At 39.9% G+C, this 24,793-nt stretch overlaps 1 protein-coding gene across 13 annotated transcripts in view; it reads right to left on the reverse strand.

Annotated features, from left to right (window-relative positions):
• The window catches only part of LOC124554092 (eukaryotic translation initiation factor 4 gamma 1-like), a 656,327-nt gene that overhangs the window by 140,805 nt on the left and 490,729 nt on the right, over window positions 1-24,793 (reverse strand). For 11 of the 13 annotated variants that reach the window (XM_047128148.1, XM_047128144.1, XM_047128153.1 and 8 more), the window contains 4 exons: window positions 22,491-22,769; window positions 14,781-14,909; window positions 6,331-6,536; window positions 2,824-3,083 (listed from right to left, as the gene is read on the reverse strand). In XM_047128148.1, the coding sequence (XP_046984104.1) occupies window positions 2,824-3,083; window positions 6,331-6,536; window positions 14,781-14,909; window positions 22,491-22,769 (874 nt within the window). The remainder of the gene's footprint in view (window positions 1-2,823; window positions 3,084-6,330; window positions 6,537-14,780; window positions 14,910-22,490; window positions 22,770-24,793) is intronic. The other 2 variants (XM_047128150.1, XM_047128156.1) reach the window with 2 other exon arrangements.

Consider the following 24,793-nt stretch of genomic DNA (forward strand, 5'->3'; position numbering starts at 1 on the left):
TGACTCTTTTTGACATAATACTCGCCATGTTTGCCACCTATAACACACACTTGAGTGGCTTATTAACCTCACCATACCTGCAGAAAGAATAAAACAATTTTATCAGAACTTTATAAAGATTAAATGTTTACAGCCATCACATACTTTAAGTAAAGCATCTTCAGCCATCAGTTGTACATAAGCAACTTTATTTCTCAACAGGTTTCACTTATTCCGTACATCTTCGCTGGAGGATAGACATAAAATAAAACTAAAATTATATGTAGTACACATAATTGGTAATTACTTATGTTTATTTCCTTTTTCATTACATCTTGTTACAATACATTTTGATAATAAGGATTTATTATTGGATACTACTAGAATTAAACTAAGTGTTGTTTGGTCACCGATAAACTTCAAGTTTCGGACACCATTTCTGTTGCTGCTAACCATTTGCATGATAATAAGGTTGTTGGTATGTGACGATCCTTCTTTGCGTTTGATATTCTTTCAGTATGTCATCTTTTGTGATATTTTGACAATGTATACCTGTTTGTTATCTTCTATATAAAAACAAAGATGAGGTGACTTACCGAACAAAAGCGCTGGCAGGTCGATAGACACACAAACATACACACAAAATTCAAGCTTTCGCAACAAACTGTTGCCTCATCAGGAAAGAGGGAAGGAGAGGGGAAGACGAAAGGAAGTGGGTTTTAAGGGAGAGGGTAAGGAGTCATTCCAATCCCGGGAGCGGAAAGACTTACCTTAGGGGGAAAAAAGGACAGGTATACACTCGCACACACGCACATATCCATCCACACATACAGACACAAGCAGACATATTTAAAGACCGTGTATACCTGTCCATTTTTCCCCCTAAGGTAAGTCTTTCCGCTCCCGGGATTGGAATGACTCCTTACCCTCTCCCTTAAAACCCACTTCCTTTCGTCTTCCCCTCTCCTTCCCTCTTTCCTGATGAGGCAACAGTTTGTTGCGAAAGCTTGAATTTTGTGTGTATGTTTGTGTTTGTGTGTCTATCGACCTGCCAGCGCTTTTGTTCGATAAGTCACCTCATCTTTGTTTTTATATATAATTTTTCCCACGTGGAATGTTTCCTTCCACTATATTGTTTGTTATCTTCTATTCGTGACACTACCTGTATGAATATCATGAAGTCAGTTTCAATGTATGTACACACTTCATCATGACATTTATTTACATGCAACATATGATGGTGCCCTTTTAATGTTAATGCCATTTTGGTTTTTGACTGTTCATCTCTGAAAGTACTGTAGGTGATTTTCTCTTCATCCACACAATATTTGACTGTCTACACCATGAATGTCTTCTGTCTTATTTTATTTCTAGTCCTTCAGTGATGATGCTTGTAATAAGCATTAACTGGTTGAGAAATAAAGTTGTACATGCACAGTTCAAGGCTCAAGATGCATTACTCCAAATAATTTTACCAGTTGCTGAAAATTTATCTTAATATAAGAAACACTGCCCTGAAAACAATTTATCACACCGATGAATATATGTAGCGACTTCATATATTCATGGTAGCCTCAGGAACTTTTACTAAATGCTGTCCCTACAGAGAGACACATTTGTCACTATTTTTCAACAAACATCACAAGCCTCAGTAAACAACAGCTGAAACATTCTACCTATCTCTCAATTCCTCGGAGACAGAAATCTGCTCCTCAGCCACAGAGCCATACGAGAACCACTGTGCAGAAGCCCTCGCTGTTAGAAAATCTTTCCCCTCAGATATTCTTTCAGCTTGCTGTAAGATGGAATCACACGGTGCAATATCTTGACTTCCTGACTGGCATCATTCATGTCTGTGGGGGCATTGTGTTGACAGTTTCACTACGAATGGATGCAACATTGCATTTGGTTCGTGTACAGCCACAATTTCATAGTCAATACGAGTGAAATTTAAACTTTTTGCTCAGGGAACCTTACTGTCCCGTGCATTTCAACTTTGGAAAAAATTTCCAGTTGCAGCATTATTTCAGTCTCACAGCATAATGCACCTCTTTCTTCCATACAACAGCAAAACAATGTGTGCACATCAGGAACTACTACTCACTCTACCCACACACCACTCCCGTTACGTACAGGTCTCACTGTGGGAAGATACACAGAAGTTACTTTCTGATGTCCCTACAGAACAGCAATCATCCTTATGAACTCAGCAGTATCCCCTCAGCAACAGATATGAATTGGTAATTACTTGTGGATATTCTCTCTTAATACTTTGTATACAGAACCCGCCTTAATTCGGGTTTCTTACAGTTACTGTCATGTCAGACAGACCTCGACTGTTGTGTGGATCCCCTTACTAACCTGTGGAGCCATATTTTTTTAGTATAGTGACAAGTGCTCTCCACAAGATCAGGACAAAACCGCACTTCAGTAGTGACCCAATTTTACTCACCATTTACTAAGCACCTCTCTGTAATAAAACTCGGCAACACAGAGATCGTCTGCTCCGGGTCACTACGCCGCACAAGCAAACCTTATCCCCCACACACTTCCCTATGACACACGCTCAGCACACAGAAGGGCCTTCTGAGGTAATGTGCTCCATAGTTGTCTATTCTCTAACGACAATATTTGATGCCGTAATCAGTCAGCCGAATGGCTCTAGTTCTCGCAATAACGTGTCACTCGCACGTAAGATACCCTCGAGCACCACATACTACGGCCACTCGTAGGCGTTACGTCACACACTCAGAAAGTTAGTGCTACTTGCAGTGCAGGTCATAAACATTGCCACCGTCTCTCATACTGAGACTGTAAAATGTGATAACAGTTACTTGTACTCACTCTCTATCTGCTGTGGTGCCGGTTCAGGAACTTCACCGTTCGGCCGCGAATCTTCAGTCGGCGCAGCCGCAGGGACCGGTGCAGGCGAGGACGGCGGCGGCGGTGCTGCAGTCGGGGCATGAGGAGCTGCCAGGGGCAGCACTGGAGGTGTGGGTGAGCGCGACGGAGGCCGTGGCGTCGACACGGGTGCTGTCGAGCGCGAAACTGCCGACGGCAGCTCGCCCCCTTTCGGAGCCCGCACTGCCGCAGGGGGACCGTCCCTGGTGAAATGAGCCCCGTGTGTTTTTTTTTGTGTCTGCCTCTTCTGTCACTTCCAAAATTATCACCTAACATCCCCCATCACATTCAAAAAACGCTTATTGCATTACACTTTGTTACCTTTACCTCTCTTCTTGCATTATCAATGGAAATTTTACTTTGGAAGATACAACAACAAGCATGTGTGTGTGTGTGTGTGTGTGTGTGTGTGTGTGTGTGTGTGTGTGTGTGTGGGGGGGGGGGGGGGGGGGGGGGGAGGGGGGGGGGGCGTTTGCAAGCTGCATAGTGCAGAAAGTACCAGTTTTCAAAGTTTTTGCACTGAAAAACAACATTACTAGTCCCTTTAAGATATGTAGATAATGCATTTCATGAACACAAAATGTTTAAACATTTTCATATGTAAATAATACCCCAACGAAATCGAGCTAAGTTCAAATACCATCCTTGTCTGTGGTGCTCATTTGATGCCATGCATTGACACTTGCATGGTACTAACTAACAGCACGTAATTTAAAGTCGCTTGAAACCAAAGTCAACTGCAAAGCATACTACCAAATGGGGAGACAGCAATGTCCTTTACATTAAGTGAACTCCAGCGGAGCGCGTATTTCAGAATATAAACTCATGAATTACAGAACCCCATCTTTTGCAGGATGAGTACTATTGCAGCATCTACAACTAAAAGATATCTGTCCTGTTCCGTCCCAATATTATGTGATCCCATCTCACGCTCGGTTTAAGGCGAAGTTCCCCTTATTTTTGCAAACTACAAAATCTCTCTTACGTTACTTTGTTTGCCAAACATGTCTGATAACATTGGTGGCAGGCAAGTTAAGTAATGCAGTCACCAATTGTTCTGAATGCCACAGTGCTTCATTAGAGAGAGTTCTGTTAGGAATGATGTCATCCACTTCCGCCTACCTTTTAACTGACTCACTCAGACAGTTATAAGGCAACCTACTTTTTATTATGCATTCCGAACCATGGGACAACTTAGCATTTTTCACATCCCCAAATATTTCGAGAGGTGAAAGAAGTGATGAGTGACATAAAAATCCTACTTTTGTCTGGAGAATAAACTACAGACTTTTGAATTTGCAGTGCAGCATTTAACCACTCAGCCAGAACTTCACAAATCTTTTATTTTATTGAAATCTGAAAACACAATATGATTGATAACATTTTTAAGAAAACAAGGCCTTTGGTAGTTTCTTACAAGGTGTAAAACTATTTTTCCTCTGAATTTTCAGCTACCAATGAGATTATGAAATATCTTGTCTCTTCAGATTTGAATAAAATAACGACCCACAGATTGCTGAAAAATGTTTAAACGAAACAAGAAAGAAAAATTTTATGGTTTGCAAATATGAGCAGAATTTAATTCCAATAATTTGCATTTGTTGGGCCTGCTGTTACAGTACCCAAAAAAAATGCACTTTTATTCATACTGCACATTTTAGGAATGCTGAGCTATCTCAGGTATATATTAATTGTTCACTCTAAGCACAAATCAGTGCATCAGCTGACAGCAGTAACTGTATCGCTAGAAGTCTGAAGAAAGTGTACGACTTCGGTACGATGTTCACTTGTTCCCAATCGCAATCAATATTGTGTCCAACGATTATCTACATGAACATATAAATAACTTTAAACCATCTTACACTTGATATCAAACGCAATCTTCCACTTTGCAGGTAAGTCAGTTTTCATTAAGAGATACGTTGATGCACTGAATGTAACGTCATCTGCCAGCTCCGAGTTTACAATGTCGTCTGCATAGAGAAAAGCGAAAGTGGTCATTATAAACTCAGCCCAATGACTTTTGTACATACGGCTACTTCCACTCTGCCTCCCGTCCCCAACCAAATCATCTCGCTACATTCAGCTGGAGTGGCTGTCACAAAATTAGACACCCCATCACGCCCAGTCCGTGCAGTACGCCGGTACTAACAGCTGTGATTTGCCGATCTTGTAACTTTACTATTGCATGTGCGCTGTTAAAACTGTATTCCATCAGTGCCAGCTGAATGTACTGTGCTTCTGTGGAACTGTGTGTGTTCCAATGTGGTTCCAGTCTTCCGAGCAAGTGTACATTGGCATGTGTTCGGTGATGAGAGAAATGCAGGAGCAATGGCCCAGTGTAATAGTACTCCGGTCAATGTGCATAAAGGGCAAAACGACATTTGACAACAATCTAACATTGTGTGACAGTGTAGTTAACATCTGCAAAAACCTCTAGACGTGAACACTTGTTTTGACTCTTGAAGAAAGGGACATAACCGAAAATTTGACAATTTTGAAATAATTGTTAGGGCATAGAACTGTATTTCAATACTACAATACAAGATAATATCCAACAACTGCAAAAATACCGAGAAGTTTCAGTGAAAAAATTAATTATCCTTACTCAGAAACCTCCTTTCTTCGTCTTCTTCGCTTACTCAGTTACAGATTCAGAAACAAAAATGTTTAATGTAATGCAAGGTCATTGCACTAGCAAGAACGAAGTTTTGTGTTAAATGTCCTGGAGTGTTTGCTGAGGACAAGTCTCTCGGTATACTTCAACACAACTTGCAAAAATATACTTTGCTTGACTTCAAAGGAAACATTGGCCTGAAAGTACCTACAATTACTTTTGTATAGCATATACCAGCAATTTATGTGATAGGTGCAGTGACAAAGGGGGTAATAAGAGCTGCAAATAAATGTTTAGGTAGAATGGAGCATTCTCTGTCCCATCAAGAAGGCATCCAAGTACATGCACACTGTCACCCAAAGGGTCTCTCCTGCATAAAATGTACTCTTACATGATAATGATATTGCCAAAATTATTTTCATAACTTTATTTAAAGTTTTCTTGCTGAAAGTTTCTACGAGGTCCAGCGATACACTAATTCATCTGTGATGACATTTTTCGTTAGAAACGCACGACATTTTCACACAAGACTTTTCTTTTGGAAAGTACTCGATTATATTCTAGACTAAAAATTCAGGTGTCACATACTTCTTTTTGAAACTTTTACCAACATTTGAAATTGTCACTAACCAGCAATGGTGCAGGACAGAGGGATAACTTCGAGTTGTGTATTTCCTTGACGGCTGGTACAGTATTGTTACTTTTATCCCCATTTTTCTGCCACCTGCCAGCTAACAGTCACCGCACACAACCAGAGATTCTCCAGTACTTTAAAATTACAGCACCACACACCATGATACTAGTGTGTAAAGGGAGGCCACACACTAGCATACCTGTGGACAGGGATGGCAGAGGCGGGGACCTCCTTGCGTGCTGGCGGCTTGCCTCCCGCCCGCGGGGGCATGGCGTCCGACGCAGTAGAAGTTGCCGAGGAAACAGGAGTTACTGTTTTAGCACCAGGTGGCGGTCCAGTGCCTACCCTGACGACAGAGGCAGACGCTTTCGGACCATCCTTTGGGGGGAATGCAGGAACATCAACCTGAAACACAAATAATAATAATAATAATCAGTCTTTTGCAATTCTATTGTATGTTAATCCTCATCAAATAAATTTTATTAATTTAACGACATATTTGAGAACACAAAATATCCCAATATGAAGTACCTCATCAATGTTTGCATTTGAAATTTGTACTAACAACAATGACAAGATATCTAGCATCCACCTATTTCATCTCGTGAAGAGGGCCCATGGTCGAAACATGTAAGGAAATTTATGGAAAAATTGTTGAAGAAAAACATAACATAAAATTAAGTAACAATTCCTCTCTCAAATGTTTATACCATCAATAAATCAGTTAGTTTTTACTTTGTGCAAATTTAGCTAGTATATACTGATTTGGACAGTCACTATTTTAATAGATTTTTTCTGCATGCTATCGTCAACGACATGTGGAAGTTTAGAGTCTACTCGTGGATTATGCCTGGATAGCATAATGGTAAGGTGACTGCTTGCAAGTGAGAATCAGGGTTCGAGTCCTGGTCCAGCATGAATTTTCATTGTTGTCATTCTATTATAGAGTTGGCGGTCATCCATATTCGCAACTGTGAATACATTTCATGTCATAAATCCCTGTCAGATTCTATACTGAATCTGCAGCTGAATTATCTCTCTGCTATTTATCATCTACTATAGATCCCTTGAACAAAACGCCATGCCCAGTTCTTGGAAAAAGGCATAGGTCACATCTGCCTACAAAACGGGTAGTAAAAGTTATCCACAAAACTACCATTCAAGATCCTTGACGTCAGTTTTTTTTAGAATCTTACACAACATATTCTGAGCTCAAACATAATGAGGTATCCCTAACAGAATGACCTTCTCAATGCCAACCAGCACGGTTTTCAAAAACATCGATAATGTGAAACCCAACTCTCACTTTTCTCACATGGCTTACTGAAAGTTTTGGATCAAGACAATCAGGTAGAGCCAATATTTCTCGATTTCTGAAATGTATTTGACTCAGTACCACACCTATGCTTACTGTCACAAGTACACTCATATGGGTATCAAGCGAAATTTGTGACTGGACTGAGAACTTTTTGGTAGGGAGAACACAGCATGTTACCTCGGATGGTGAGTCATCCTCAGATGTAGAAGTGACTTCAGGTGTGCCCCAGGAAAGTCTGTTAGAGTCTTTGTTGTTCACGTCATATTAATGATCTTGCAGAGAATATTAATAGTAAGCTGAGACTTTTTGCAGCTGATACAGTTATCTATAATGAAGTACTAGCTGTGAGAAGCCACATAAATATTCAGTCAGATCTTGATAAGATTTCAACATGCAGAGACTGCCGACTTGGTCTAAATGTTCAGAAATGTAAAATTATGCACTTAAAAAAAATGAAAAAATGTAGTATCCTGTGACGATAATATGAAAGAGCCCTGCTGGAATCGCACAACTCATACAATAGCCTGGGTGTAACACTTTGTAAGGATATGAAATGGAATGATCACAGATTCAGTCATGGGTAAAGCAGACAGTTTACTGGTAGAATACTAGGGTAGTGCAATCAGTCTACTTAAGGGGAGTTGGAATGCCGGAAAATGGAAAAAATTCACATTTTCAGTTTTTAACCTTATAACTTAATTTGAAATTTTCTGCTTAAAATGGTGCAAAATTTGTTAAGAAATTCCAATTGGAAGTATTTTTATTTAATTTTTCAAAATTACATGTGCGCCCAGCAAAGTTACCCATCTTGTGATTTGTACACATTTAAATCTTCGCATTTCCGAAAACATTACATATAGAAGGCTGTGGATTTCACTCTTCAGTTGTAGAATCTTTGATCCTTCCATAGGTACCATTGTTTTTACGACTAGCTGTGTTTATTGTTCAGTTTTTGATCTGTGAGTGTTTGTTTTGAGCCTCGAGTTTAGTTTGTCGCTCATTTGGAGTTTGTTATCTGTCTTGTTTTGACTTTCAGTGGTGAGTGCGTAGTTTCTACGATGCCTAGGAGTGCATCATTATTTAAAAAGCGAAAGTTTCGCGGTAATAGATTTACAAATAACGTTTGTTCAAGTGATTCTGCTTCAGCACCTGTTGATGCTGGTGAAAGTTCTGACGTTTGTACAGCTGAGATGTGTGAAGGAGACACGCCCACCAGTGCATCAAAAAAGAAGTTATCAAACTGTGCAAGTGAAATTACAGATGAAGCTTCTAATGAACAATATGTTTTAGTCGACTTTCCTGTTTTTACTGAGTTTATGAAGAAATGTTTGTGTTGTAATCTTTGTGGAGGTTCTTTTGATATGAACATAACAAAATCTATAGGACTTTCCTGCAAAATTGCTATAGTTTGTGCCAGTTGTGAAAATGAGACCTGTTTTTGGAGCTCTAAAACATGCAGTAGCAATTTGTTTGAGAGTAATATCAGGCTAATGTATGCAATGAGAGCAATTGGTAAAGGACATACTGCTGCTCAAACATTTTGTGCCATAATGAATCTTCCACCTCCACCTGCTAAAATTGACAATTACACTGAAGTGATAGGAGATGCTGTTCAGTCTGTAGCAGATTTATCAATGAAAGCTGCTGCCAGTGAAGCAAAATATATAAATGAAGGAAACCCAGATATCCCTGTTGCTTTTGATGGAACCTGGCAGAAAAGGGGTCACACATCCAAAAATGCTGTTGCTACTGTTACTAGTGTGGACAGCGGTAAAGTTTTGGACTATGAAGTGCTCACTAAACATTGTTACCATTGTGCATCTGGTAAGATAGAAGCAGCTCACATATGTAGCAAGAATTATGAAGGTACGAGTGGAGGCATGGAGGCTGCCGCTGCTGTGAAAATGTTTAGCAGATCAGAAAAAGAACGGGGAGTATTTTACACAAAATTCCTTGGAGATGGGGACTCCAAGGCATACAAAAGTGTTACAGAATCCATGCCATATGTCAATAAGACAATAACTAAACTAGAATGTGTCGGTCATGTTCAGAAACGAATGGGCACTCGTCTAAGGAAACTGAAACAGAATCTGAAGGACAAAATTTTGTCAGATGGTAAAACCATTAGAGGTCGCCTGTCAGATAAAATTATAAATGAATTACAACAATACTATGGTATGGCAATAAGAAATAATGCAAATAATTTGCAGGAAATGAGACAAGCTGTATGGGCCACATATTTACATCGATCATCAACTGATGATAATCCTCAACATTTTGCTTGTCCAGATGGTCCTCAGTCATGGTGCAATTATAGAAAATCTCAAGCTACTGGGGATCCTTATCACCATAAAAATTATATTCCATTGGCTGTTATGGAAGTAATTAAACCAATATATAGAGACTTGGGGCATCCTGATCTTCTGCGAAAATGTCTTCATGGTTGTACCCAGAATCAAAACGAGTCGTTCAACAACCTCATTTGGACTCGTGTACCTAAGAATGTATTTGTTGGGATAAAAACATTGAAATGGGGAGTCAGTGATGCTGTTATTTCATTCAATGATGGTCATATGGGTAGGCTAAAGGTCATGGCAAGGCTCGGCATTGCTCCTGGTATCAACACCATCAGAGGTCTTCAGCTTCTGGACAGCGTGCGAGTAAGGAAGGCTCAGTATGCAGCTGAATTTAATACAAAAAAAGCAAGGGCAGCAAGGAGAAGAAAGCTTCTAGGTGAAGAAGAAGAACTAGAAGATGACCCTGATTACTCTGCTGGACACTTTTGATAATAGAATAAAAGGTATTTGTGAATTTTCATAATAAATTACTTTAATCGCATTTTCTGGCATTTGACATTTTTAGTGTTACATGTACCTTTATCTCATAAACCACTCAACCAACAACATTCAAATTTTCAGAAATGCTGCAAAACAGTTCAAAGAGGCCACTGAACTAGAATCATGACAAGAACTGGCTTATTCTCTGAACTAGGGAAGTTTATGTTATACTTTTTCCAATAAAAAATGGCTTAATGGTAAAAAATTCATAAATACTATACCAACAAAAAGAAAACATTGGTTCTAGTTCAGTGGGCTCACAATATATGCTGAAAACCTCTGCCAGAATTTCAAAGTTCTGAAGATAATAGTTCCAAAGAAAAAGGTACACAAAGTTAGCAAATTTAACATTGGCGAGATAGGGCATTCCAACTCCCCTTAAGAGATTGATAGAAATTAGTTGTGCAACCCATTCTAGAATGTTGCTTAAGCATGGGAACCTGTACCAGATAGGACTAACAGGGTATATTGAATGTATATACAGAAGGGCAGCACGAATGGGAACTTGTCACAGAGATAATGAAGGAATTGAAAAGGCAAGACTATTAAGACAGATGTAAAAGTATCCCACGAAAGTCTATTAAAGTTTCAAGAACCGGCTTTAAATGGTTACCTTAGGAATATACAAGCCCCAACGTATCACTCACACAGGGATCATGAGGACAAGATTAGAAAATACTGCACACAGAGAGGCAACCAAACAAACAATCATCCTTTCCACACACCATATGTGAACGGAACAGGAGGAAACCCTAATAACTAGTACAATGGGACGTACCCTCTGCGCTGCACCTTACAGCGGCTTGCAGAGTATAGATGTACACGTATTTCGTAACGACTGTCGTCGCCAAGGTGCCTATTCCTTCCGACACTGCACATACTTCTCAACATCATATGCACTGCAATATTGCATTTTTCAAAGGTAGCAAAACTGCTTACTCAGGTGCGGGATATGGCAAGGACTGTAAAATCCATTGCAAAACGAAAAAATTTCATAACAATTAAAATGTCATTAAAAAAGCTTAAAGGAAACAATTCTACAAGCAGAAGGTGACTCAAAGCAGCATTTACAATTTGCAGACAATATACACCAGTTGCTAATTCCCCTACTGAATAACACATTCACAGTCATTTTTTACCAGATTATTCTTCACTGTTTGTCTTACTATATGTTCTAATACTGTACTGTGTACAATTTTTCCTATCAACATTACTGCTACCTGGGTTGATTAAATCAAGTTCAGTAGGCTCCACCTCCCACCCTCCACCATCCAGGTGAAAGAAGATGACACTTTTATAAACTGATGTATGAATGTGACTTGCACGAGAATTTGGAACTGATGAACAAAGACAGAGAGAAAATTCAATGAATCAGCACAAAATGGGGTTTGTGGAATGAATTTTCACGCTGCAGAGGAGCATGTGCCAAGCTGAAAATTTCTGGCTTAATTGCCAGAGCACTTGCCTGTGAAAGCCAAAGGTCCCAGATACAAGTCCCGTTCAGCACACAGTTTTCATTTGCCAGGAAGTTTGAAACTGGTGAAATATGCTGTTATTTCGTAATAGTCACTTGACACTGCCATTGCAAGTTAAAACACCCCCCCCCCCCCTCTCTCTCTCTCTCTCTCTCTCTCTCTCTCTCTCTCTCTCTCTCTCTCTCTCTCTCTCTCTAAGTTCCTGAATGTGGGGTCTGTCTAACGCTGGTTTTGATAGAATGGTCACTATGAATTGAGACATAGATTAATTACACACACTGGCTGCAAGTGGGCATCAATATAAATCCATGGGGGAAGTTGAAAATTTGTGACAGACTAGGATTCAAACCAGAGTCTGCTGCTTACTAGGCAGCTGCTTTGACCAGTAGCCCATCAGGACACAGTCGTCATTGCAACTTCGTGGACTACCCTGGTATGCATCCAGTCAGATCCAAATACTCGACGTACCCCCACACTACAAATAGTGTGTCCCTTGCCCATGATTCTTCTTATTAATGGCATCTCACCAATTTCCGTGATGATGATGATGATGATGATGATATTTGGTTTGTGAGACTCTCAACTGCATGATTATCAGTGTCGGTACAAACTCTTAATCTTTTCACTGTCCAGTCTCACCACATTCCCAAAAGATGATGAAATGATTAGGACAACACAGTCCCTGGGCAGAGAAAATCCCCAACCTGGCCGCAGATCAAGCCTAGAACCCCACGATTCCCGAAAGAGTCAAGCCTAGTGTCCATCTGCCATGGCCTTCTTCGCCTTATTTATATATATGTGGTGTGTGTTGTTTTGGGCATATCTGAAGATACAGTAATAGAGTAATTTGCCAAGAAAAATTACTGCTAAAAAAAGCACCATGCACCAGTTAGTAACAGCAAAAAACTAAGTGCATTGTATGTGATAGAGGGGGAGCACAAAAAATAGACAGGTCAGAAAATGAAAGATGACAAAAATTAAAAGGGAGTAAACATAGGAATAGTTACTGTGCCAAAATGTCGAGACCAAAGAAATTAATGTAAATAAAGGCCAGATGGGTGGCAAGAACCGGTTCGCAACTACGGAGTTCTGATAAAACTGGTACGTGTGGTGGAAAAGGAACAGAGGTCACGACTGTCATGCTGCAGGGCATGCTATGCAACAGTATATCGAGTGTTGTCAGTATACATCCTCTGCCTACACCCATTCATCCCAACTGGTAACTCGGTGGTAGTTATGTCGATGTAGAATGTTTAGCAGTTTTACGTAACATATGGTATCTTGACGTGTTGTTTTGAAAGTGACTCTCCATTTGATAGTATATGTTTTGCCGGAGACAGAACTGGCAAAGGTGGTGGTGGGACGATGCATAGGGCAAGTCTCTCAATGGGGAGGTCACAAGGATAGGAACCGTAAGGTAGTGGAGGTGAGTGCAGAAGGAACATAGATTCTGACAAGCATATTGCTGAGATTGGGAGGACCTTATTTCATGGTATGATTTTAGGAAGTCATGGCCTTGTAGAAGCAGCTGATTAATACATTCGAGACTGGGATAATACTGAGTGAGAAACTGTGTACTCCTAAGCGATCAGCAATACCGTGATTGAATGTAATGACCTGGGAAACAGGCTTTTGAATTAACCTGGTGTAGTAATTATGTTCAGTGAAGGCTGAGGTGAGAATGTTGGTATGTTGCTGTCTGCATCTGAACAAAAAGTCTTAGGAGAACACAATGGTCACTCAGTATTATCCCGGTCTTTAGTGTTCGAATAAGCTACTTCGACAAGGCTGTGACTTCCTAAGATCATACCATGAAGTGGCGTTTATTCTGTCAGACTTTGCCACCACACCTAGAGTACTTTTTAGTCCCCATCCCAATCTGCACAATATGCTAATCAGATCCCATCCTCTTCCTGCACCCACCTACCCAGTGGGGGGTAGAGCCACTTGTGAAACTAAACGTCATACAGCCGCTGCCACCTAACACTTGGGCCTCCTACATTGACGTAACTACCCCCAAGTTACCACTTAGGATGAATGTGTAGAGGCAGATTGTGTGTACTGGCAACACACAATATCCTGTCGAAGAGCATTCGGGACCTCGGTGACTGTTTCACCAAGAGTCAGCAGGATTTTTCCCTAGACACCAGTTTCTCAGTACTCCACTGGTGCGGCTACACGTCCTAGGTTCTCACCATCCACTTGGCCTTTTATTTTGTTAATTTCTTCGGTCTCAGCACTTCTTAACAGTGATCATTCCTTTCCTCACTCACTCTTAGTTTCCTATACCTATCATATTCTGACTTACCTATTTTTCATCATCCACCTCCCACCTCTAACATACCATGCACTTATCTTTTCGCTGTTATGGGTTTATGCACGATGTTTTAGCAGTAATCTCTGTCTCGCATATTACCCAACCTTCCGCATTTAAGCTCTCAGGTTTTCAAATCTCATTTGGTGCACTCTCAAACAATCCGCTTTTCCTGCTCACCCCACCCAGTAAGTCCCTCCTGACCTGGGATTCTGGGTGACTTTTGTGAACTCTACCCCTTTTCCTAAAACTCACTAGTTTTCTTCCTTCAACCCTCTTGTTTCTCCTTCAACCCTTCTGAGAGAAGAAGAAGAAGAAGAAGAAGAAGAAGAAGCCACTGGTTCCCGAAGTTAGCGAACTGTATTATCTGTTAATACACGTGTTCTCCTGCCACCATTTGGTGAGCAGATTTTTTTATCCATCCAATTACTTACAGTAATGATCTTGAATAAGTACACAGCAAAGTAATTTCCAAATAAGTGAAGAAAAATACAAACTTGTACCTCACCAGGATATGAAACCCAATTTTTGTTATCGGTTATCGTAATTGTTTCAATACCTGACTCAAATTCAATGTCATCCACGTCCCCACGTAACATTTCCAAACAATATTACCAGTGGTTGTCCCAAGGTACAAGGAAAGACTGTGCCAGTGACACACCTCACCACAAAGAGATATGATTAAGTAAACAGGTTGCAGCTCACCTGTGGTGGTGGCCCCTGCTTCTTGGGAGCGGAGGCTGTGACGGGGGGTGGCGCCTGCTGGGAAGACGCAGACACCACCGCCGGCGGCTTCAGATCCGCACTCGCCGGCACTGCGGGTGGCCCCAGCACCTGTAGTCAGACGCACTTGTAAAATCTCGACACTACTACCTACATTTTCAGTCTATTTTAAAACAGCGTTATTTGACAACTACACCGCAACTCAAAGTAAAAATAAGGAGGAGGGGGCGCCGTAAGCACGAAAAACGGAGGTTAGAGTCAAATTAGAATTTTTCCACAAAAATTTTTTTGTCATGTCCGGTAGCTCTACTGATCAATCTTTGCTACTGGGAGAGTAATATGACAATTGTAAAGATAAACAATAACTTGGAAATATACACGTTTGTGTAGGTGTGGTTGAGAGGAGGGGGATACAGGACCAAATGAATCTAAATTTTACAGCTCTGTGAGCAACACCTTTATAGTTACAGTTCAGTTGAAATAAGTTGGCATTTGACACCAAGCAGGTCAGACTGTTTCAGCCAGCAACACCGTGTTGCCAGTTGGCTGCGCAAAGCAGTGAGTCCCAGTTCTCAAGCAGGGAACTTTTCCAGACACAATAATTTTGCCTTGTCCAAGCAAAAACATAGTTCTGGGCCCAATTAAAATTAAAACCAGGATTTGACCGACTCAGTGAATATGAAGAAATATGAATCTTACAATTTTTACAGGAATTATACAGGAGATCCACTCTTCAAACTTTATGCTAAATACGCAATAGATACTTTTCAGCATAGGGGGAGGGGGGGGGGGACCACACACTTTTGGAGCTTTTACACAGCTGGCATCAAACATTGTAAATATTTGTTGTTGAACAAGTTATCTTGGCAAGTAAAAATGTATTTTAATGAGGCAGATGGTTTGACATAGGACACAATAAAACTTCGGAAATACTACTGAACTATTAACTTTAAGTGAATTTTAGATACACTCGGTGTTTGTGTAGGAGACAAACTGTGAAATGATTTTTTATCTACACAGAGAGCAAAGTATTGTTACAACTTTGGATGTCAAATATCAAACGGAATACAATTTAAGTCACTGTAAGACAGTTCAGCCAATGGACAATACATGTTAAAAATATCAGATGAGCTTTCTGCAGTATCAGTAAGTCACTGTTTTATGGGGCATACTTTATACAAAACATTGTAAATATTCTACCACCGGCTGTAAATGCAGAAACTATAGTGTGATGATTCCCATCTCAATCCAATCTAGGTCTGAATATAGTATTTTACAGCTACAAATGAACAGGACTTTAATGTTTTCAGCAGTGGGGTGAGAGATTTGAAACGGGAAATGAAGAGTGATGAAAGCACAGAACAGTGTTTTCAACAGCACATATTTATGACCCTATGCAGCATTTTAATTGTCAATACACATTATGTTTTAGGCCAAAAGCTTGCTTTATCTTAGTTTCATGTAAACTATATCCTGAACAAGTGTTTGCTTAAAAAACATTAATTTTGACACTTGGCGAAGAAGAGGGAGAGAGGGGGGGGGAGAGGGGGGAGATGGGGGGGGGGGAGAGGGGGAGATGGGGGGGTGAGATGGGGGAGATGGGGGGGGAGAGAGGGGGGAGATGGGGGGGGAGAGAGAGAGAGAGAGAGAGAGAGAGAGAGAGAGAGAGAGAGAGAGAGAGAGAGAGAGAGAGAGATATGATTATTGCAATTAAGAAGGCAGATAGTAGGGAAATGCACAGTAGCAGACAAATCTAACAACTAACATGTAGCAATAAACACACACTAAGGAGTGACGAATTTGCTTTGAAACAAAAGACAATTTTAGGTAGCTTTCTTATTAGCACACACTTGGTGTCTACTTTGTAAAATTTCTTATTAAGACCTTCACTGTAACTTTTTTACACTGCTTAAATCATTTCTTTTCTGTGACATGTTTGAAAGTATGACAGTGTCAGGCTAATATAGAAACATACTGATGTGATAATGTACTAATTTTACAGCCTTGGCAACATTACAGACTGCCTGCAAAGAAAACAGTGTATGAAGTTAGAGAGCACTTATTTCATTTGCTAGCTTGTTGTCAACACAGAACTGTAAATATCCACCCACTCACTATTAGAATTAGCAAATCATCTCCTCCTTCCAACTCTATAATGCTCTAAATTTTTTCATTACTGTTAGCTAGTGAAGTACACAAATGACACACTATGCAACAGTATCAAGGCGAAACTTCTTGGCAGATTAAAACTGTGTGCCGGACAGAGACTCAAACTCCGCCAACGTCTTTCGCAGGCAAGTGCTCTACCGACTGAGTTACCCGAGCACAACTCAAGAGTTCGAGTCTCTGACCTGCACACAGTTTTAATCTGCCAGGAAGGTTCGTATCGACGCAACACACTGGCTGCAGGGGGAAAATTTCATTCTAGAAACAAGATGGTTATCAGAGAAAACTCAGTTGTACTCACTATGCTAAGGTTACTTAGTAAATTATTCGACACACTTGGGCAAGCAATCACTGTCTCTAGAAATACTACTGTCAGTCAATATATGTGACAACAATAAACATATAATTACTCTACAATTTCAAACTTATCAGTTCTTGAAGTGCAGTTATATCACCAACACTAACACATCAACTGTGAAGTCAAACTTTGAGTGCCCCCCCCCCCCCCCCCCCTTGCCTTCTTGCCACATGTCTTAATGCACAGTGATGATATGCTACAATAAACTGTGTGTTACTGTACTTAACAATACTTCATGTACAGTGAACAACAAAATCCACAGAGCTACTGATGGGAGAGGGGAGGATGGAGGGAGAGGGGAGGGAGGAGGGGAGGGGTGGGAGGAGGGGAGGGGGTGTAGTATGATACATCAACTAATTATGAGGAAAAGTGTAGTGAATCGTTATTTCCATTTTCACGTTGACAACAGGCCCTTAAATGAGCTACATTTTAATTATCTCTCAAATGTGTTTCAGTATTACTTCTCTGCAGGCGATCACAATGGACACCAAAGATAAAATAAATAACCTGGTACAATCTGCGTAAAATAAATAATCTGGTACAATGTGTGTATTTGAATTAAATGTTTCTGAATTGTCATATATAGCTGACAATGAGGCCAGGCCTTTATACTCTTTGGAAAAATAAAGTAATTTAAGCAGGATAACAAAGAACTGTGACAGGTAGCAGACTGACTCCATAAATTTAATTCATAAATTTTAATAAATCGTCACAACTGAGTAACAGCAAATGTGGTCACAAAATAGTCATGGCTACATTACCAGTTTTAGTACTGTTTACATGTGACAAAATAAACCAATCTTTAACTAATGAAGACAGTGTTAGCTTACATTTCAATGAAAGTGTTTATAAATGTGTCCCATGGTAAGAGTGTACACAATTCATCACACACCTGTCTTCCTGGCTGCTAACACTGACTTGAGAAGATGGCAAAACTAACATTTGTATAACAAGCATAAATCAATAAAAAGAGATCACACACAAAGATGCTATTCTACTTAAATTACAAACTTAATATTATGGACAGAGGGCCAGATGTAACCTATGTTAGTCAATTAACATCAATGCTCCAAGTTCCCCAAGAACTTATCTTTATTCAATCCATGAAGACATCCCTCTTAAAGCAAGGAATTCTTATGTATTAAATAAGAAAATCGAAGTGACAAAGAACCCCGTAAACTACAATGTACTCAGAAAGAATGACAGGTCTCTAGTCAAAAATTGAATGCATATGGAACTCAATGTAACATGTTGGAACCATCGGCACATTTATCCGTCATCACTAACATAGACACATGAAGCAGGCTGCAGTATGTTTAAAACAGACGAAAAGTAGAAACCTGCATTAAGTGTACAGTGCTCTTAAAAAAACTATCATCATTGACAAGTAATGATCTTGCTGAGTTTAGAAGCTCCTGAGGCCATGTTACCAATGTTTGTTAATTAAATTTCGTGTTAAGACACATCCAACTGAATATTTCTCCGAAATTTCAGTTGCACTGAACGTGGAGTATCCACAACAAAAAGCTCATCATTGCAATATCAAATCAAAACAAGAACTGTTAAGGTGAGTCCACTAGCAAGTAAAGTTCTGCACGTTGCTTGCTGAAGCGAGCAAGTTCTTTGACGTGAGAACAGCCCAAACAAGTCAATTATCTCAATTTCCTGAACTTGCAGAGGTTGATTCCTTAAAGTAGTGGAAACTGTTTCTTGAAACTTTAAGACAGTACTTGCCAAGCTTGTCAGTTGCTGCAAGTTTTTTCTCCAACATTCATAACTTGTGTGCGTTTAGTATCAGTGTGAAAAGGAGAATGGTCCAAAGACAGGTGGGCCGAAACAAATGTAACACTGGAACCTCTAAACGTGTATAAGTGGTCACCATTAGGTGAGGAAATGCAAAATGAATTTATCAATTACTATGTTTCAGCAGAAGAAGAAATAGAACGACAGTACAGGAAAATCATAACCGATTTTGTAAAGTTAATGTAAACACAAATGTATTCCATTTGTAACAGAAGTAATAGACAATGTTTGCAAAAAAACTGTGCTGCAATTACAAGTTGGTGATCTCGATACAGCTTGGTTAATTTTTGTATCTTGTTTTGAATACTTCATAGTACAACAAATCTTGTTTCAAACTGAAGTCTTCCAATTTTAGTTAGTTCAATAGTGTTTCTTTAAGCAGGAGACTGACCTTCCACTTGCCTACCCCACAATTAACTTCAGTGGGCACACCTCTGGCAATACTTGCAGCAAGTCCCTGACATTAATTTGCCCAAATGACTGGCAGAAGATCAGCAAGTGCTTGCTGAAACTGAAGTTACTTGGCAGTGGACACACATCATTTAGACTTCAGTGCAAATGAACAATATTCCCCAAAGCTCTTACACGGGGACTTGGTGCTAGTTTTTCGAGGAAACTGTGGCATCCCATCCATCAATTACTTAAACAGATTTTAGTTTGTAGAAACAGGACAGTAGGGATTTGTAAGTAATTCGTAAAAGAAAGGATTGGGGCTGCTTTAATACATTGGCTGCCATGGCCAAAATGAATAAACTGATTCTATAAGCCTTATTAAGATCTTCATACAGTTTTATCTGTCATGTCATTTGTAGATAAATTTTGCAAGTTAAATTTTTTTTTTTTCCTTGGAAGGAAAACAGAGCCTGCGAGTTATCTCTTAGTTTGCGTACAGAGGAGAAAGTTCAGCTCAGCTGCCAACTACAATTGGTCACCAGTTTGCATGCTTTCAAAGTATGTTCAACAATACGAACAAAGTATTTGTAGTTATTCATTCTTTGTTACAGATGGTTCACTGATGCCTGCCATTATACGAGTCCAATTATTCTCATAAAATGGCTCGTAGTAACAGGAAACTGAGTGATATAGAACTTTTTAACAGCTAACATGAACGAATCAGAATGGGACGCATTCTCAGATGATGGAAGTCTCTACGAACCATGTTCCTGTGAGCATTAAGAGGCAGACAACAATGAACGCAATGAGACGATGACCAGGGTAGTCCAATAGCAGGCACTACATATGAAACTAGTGAGCAGAGTGACATTCCTCGAGATCCTGTGTTCAACAAGGATGGGGGATGGAAATTGGACTTACTAAATTTTGGGGCACTTGTTGATTTATTTCCTCCTTCCCCCCTCCCGCTTAACAGTTCCTGATGTCATGAAGTGCACAAACAAATTTACATGCACACTAGGAACCAGAAAAATGTGAGAGGATAAGATCAACCAGGCTGTAGACATGGATGGATACAGATGGTATGGAAATGAAAGTATTACTGGAGCTGTTGCTGCACACAAGACTTCAGTGTTTTCCATTGACAAAACATTATTGTAGCACAAGAAGTCCTTACAATGTCACATACTTCAGATCTCTGACTGATAGAAACATATTTCAGCTGCTATTAAAATACCTGCACTTCTCAAGACAATTCATTCCTATTCTATGACCAACTCTGCAAAATTAGACCAGTCTTGCTAATTTCAATAGCATCATGAGTAATTATTATGTTCCAGACAACAATCTCTGCACTGACAAATCAATGGTTTTGTGGTGCGGCCATTTCAGGTGGTATATCAATAAGAAGAAACACAAGTATGGTGTAAAACTTTATGAACTCCGTAAATCTAAAGGTCTGGGACCCAAAATAAAAATCTGCTGTGCCGAGTCACAGGAGAAGCCCAGCGGATTCATCCATCTGAAATTGTTTTACACCTGATGGAACCTTTGTTGAACAAAGGATATATGCTTCATATGGACAACTTTTATAATCCTCTAGCACTTACAAAACTGTTGTTGACTTACAAAGCCAATGTGTGTGGAACACTATGCACAAACAGAAAGGAAAATCTAAATTTGTTAGTTGCTACGAAACTGAAGAAAAAATGCACCAGCCCAAATTGTGAAAGTTCACAACTGAAGAAACAAAGTTGTCTTGAAACCAAATATAGTCATGGACAGCGAAATGGAATGGCATGTGTTGATAAAACCTTGCCCTATTATTCAGCATTGCAAAGACTATTAGATGGCTGAAAGAACTTGCTCTACATCTAATAGAAATTTGACTGCACAACATCCATCAGTTTTATACAGCAGGAAGGAGTACAAGTCTCTAGCTTTAAGAGAAAAATTTATTCGGGGGTGGTATATGTAGCCAGACACCCACAAGAATATCAGGACAGATAGCATCTTTCATTATTTACAGGCAATACATGCCACTGAGAAAAAAATGTGGCCAACAAAGCTGTGGGGGGAGCAAGCTCTCAATCGTGGTACTTTTTGTCCCATTTGTGAAGGCGTATCATCAATCTAAAAAACTATTTTCATTACCATTAGTAAAACGAAAGTATATACTTTAGGTCTAAAGCTAAAATATTTGTACAAACTTTTCTGTTCATTTATTCTAAATGTGAAAATAAAAATGCTGTTTTGCCACGTTCAGACTATTTACCATATCTGTCCCCGATGTCAAAGACCTGTAAATGACATGTTTTTACTACGAATGTTTTTGTATCTTCCTTTACACAGAACTTATTTCCTAAAAGTTAACTCTCTATCTGGCGCCTGCGGCCAGGCCATCACGTAAGAGAGAACTTGTAATTAGCAGTCAATGTGTTAACATAGCACAGTGAAACCACATAACCATAAAATTACAATGAAATGACAGTGAGACAGTGCTTCCTGTCACGAATGAAATCTTTGTACTGTCAACAGATAGATTCAAAAGTGAAGAAATTATTTGTACATTTCCAACCTTTGGGAGGAGAGAGAGAGATTTGAGAAGGGAGGATGGAAAACGTTAAAAAAAAAAAAAAAAAAAAAAAAAAAAAAAAAAAAAAAAAAAAAAAAAAAAAGGGGGGGGGGGGGGGGCTGATACTCTGTCTCCTGGCGATTTTACAGTTTTATAACGTGATTTATCCTTTTGAAACAACATGAAACTATTAAGAATTTTTCCTCTAATCACCAGACTATGCTAACCCCCTTCCCCCCAACACACGTAAATCACCACAGGTACCTGTCATTCTTCCTAACAATGTTTCATTTTGTTTAGTAAGTGTGGCCTCACGAAGCAAGGGAATGCCAACAACTTGGTAAGACACATTGCAAGAGAAAACTTATATCACTGTGTGGCATTACCACATGCTTACCAAATTCTTGCTTTTCACTTGCACGCTGCCGTTTGCTGGCCCATTCTCTGTCCTCCCCAAGCACGCTGCCTGCGCGTGTGGAGTTACCTTTGGCTGAGTGGGAGGAGCTGCCGGGGGCTTGGCGAGGGCCGGCAGAGCCGGTGCGGGGGCGGGAGCGGGGACGGGGGCGGGGGCCTGCGGGGCGGACTCCGGTGCGACTGCCGGCGGCACGGTGACGGCCGGGGCCGGCTCCGAGGGGGCCACCGGCGGAGTGCCGGAGCGCTGCGGCGGGTGGAACGCCTGCGGACATTACGGGCAACACTTAACTTCCAGCCAGTGGATGGCAATCAGGATTTGGATCTTTCCTGATTGTGGACACATAAACTGGCACTAGTACACGTAACAGCTGTCCAAGGATGAGGAACAGGTGTTTCACTGAATACTGGGCAATAGTGCCTTCACATCATTTCTTCAAACTGGGGTCACAGCTGGATACAGCTCTCAATGACAAAATTTTGCTTTTAGTTGGCTATAATTACTGGCTCGCTGTCTGTATGTTCTCACTTTTAGCCTTTTTGGTTTCGACAGCCATGTGGAAGTGATCTATACGAACAGATAATTAAAAAAAAATGTAAATAAAGACACAAACGTGAATGAATACACGCACACGGGCGGGCACGCGTGGCAACATTCACACGATACTGCTGAAACAATTTCCGTATATGGGTAGGAAGTTGATATATTTCTGTAAAAATGCCACTGTAATTTGGACTAAGTGCAATTTAGTAAGTAACAAATGTACCAGTCACTGGCGAATAGCTGTCACTGCCAAAAATCGGGTACTTGTCAAAGCATACATACACTTATATAATAATTACAGCCACATAAAGCAAAAAGTCATGCCACTTATATCAGGCCTCACCAACCTGTGGCACACTAGCAAACACACACCAACCACACTTGTGCCTAGCACTCTCGACTGCCGAGTGGAAGGGTGAATGGGTGAATCGGAACGGGAAGGCCGAAGATGGTCGCAGGCGTTCCAGCCATGCTCCCGACTAACACTCCAGTGTGGTGATGGGAGGTTGTGTGGGTGAGGAGGAAAAGGAAGGTAACTGCCACACTCCCACAGTGCTCGGAGTTCAGAGAGGTACGGAAAGAGGAAAGCTGCAGCCAGACAATTTCACGTAACAATGTTAAGTACATTCACTTGCTATATTACCATCCCACAATTAATACTATTTTTTCAGCTTTCTCTTTTACAAACACAATACATAAATGTGTACACACAGAAACTCCAGATTGTTCTTAAAGCTGTACTCAATCATGTTATTCAACTTTTAATTCACACAAACTGTAACAGCACAAGTAATGTTTTATTTATTTTTTCATAGAAACAGTGGACATAAAGAAATATTCAAAATTTATTATCCACGAAAACTGCTTGACTCTAAAATAGAACTACCCTTAATTGTTTGTATTAGGAGTGACACACGTTATTTAAAAATCCTCCTTCCTTCTTTCTATTCAACATCTTTTCTGGAAGCTGTATTTAGAAGTCAGTACTATTCAAAATTACTGTAATCATAAGAATTCTAGAATGTTAAATCCTTAAAAAGTAATCATTTTGAAAATACAACACTGTAATTTTACTACTAAAATAAAATGTGAGCTACTAAAATATTTATATCAGAAAATTTGAATCATGCTGCTCATCTCACCACTGCAAAAAAAATTATGAGACAAATTACAAAATAAGTAATTTATTGAGATCATTCTAAGTTCCATACCAGGGAAGTGATTGCCATTAATACCGTGTCACTATGTATCATTTGTGATAATATAAGTGCTGAAATACAGCAGTAATGTTTTAAACTGGTAGATCTGTAGTCAACAAAAACCATTAATTTATTTTACTTTTTTTACAATAAAATAAGAAAATATCATGGAATATTTCTCTGTTTCTCACACAAACTCATTCTTGGTATCAGATGTTGCAAAGTTTACTGTAGAATACTTGCACTTCAGAAATGGCAACATCGTCAATTGGTTTTTCTGTTTTGCAACTGATTAACATGGCTGGTCTTCAGGTGAGAAAGCACGAGATATATCAGCCAAGGTCATTATTCTTTCGAATACGACAATATTTTTCAACTGTTTTGTTCCAGAGTAAAAGTTTACAATAGTTATTTGAGAGGCAAGAATATGGGACACTTCGATCATTCTGTGTTCAAAAATCTTTCTTACATGCACTGCAACAATGCTTCAGCACCATCTTTAAAATCAGAGAATTCAGTTGCATACGCTGGAATTACATGAAAGGG

The sequence above is a fragment of the Schistocerca americana genome, chromosome 11 (genome assembly GCF_021461395.2).
Source record: "Schistocerca americana isolate TAMUIC-IGC-003095 chromosome 11, iqSchAmer2.1, whole genome shotgun sequence".
Lineage (NCBI taxonomy): Eukaryota > Metazoa > Arthropoda > Insecta > Orthoptera > Acrididae > Schistocerca > Schistocerca americana.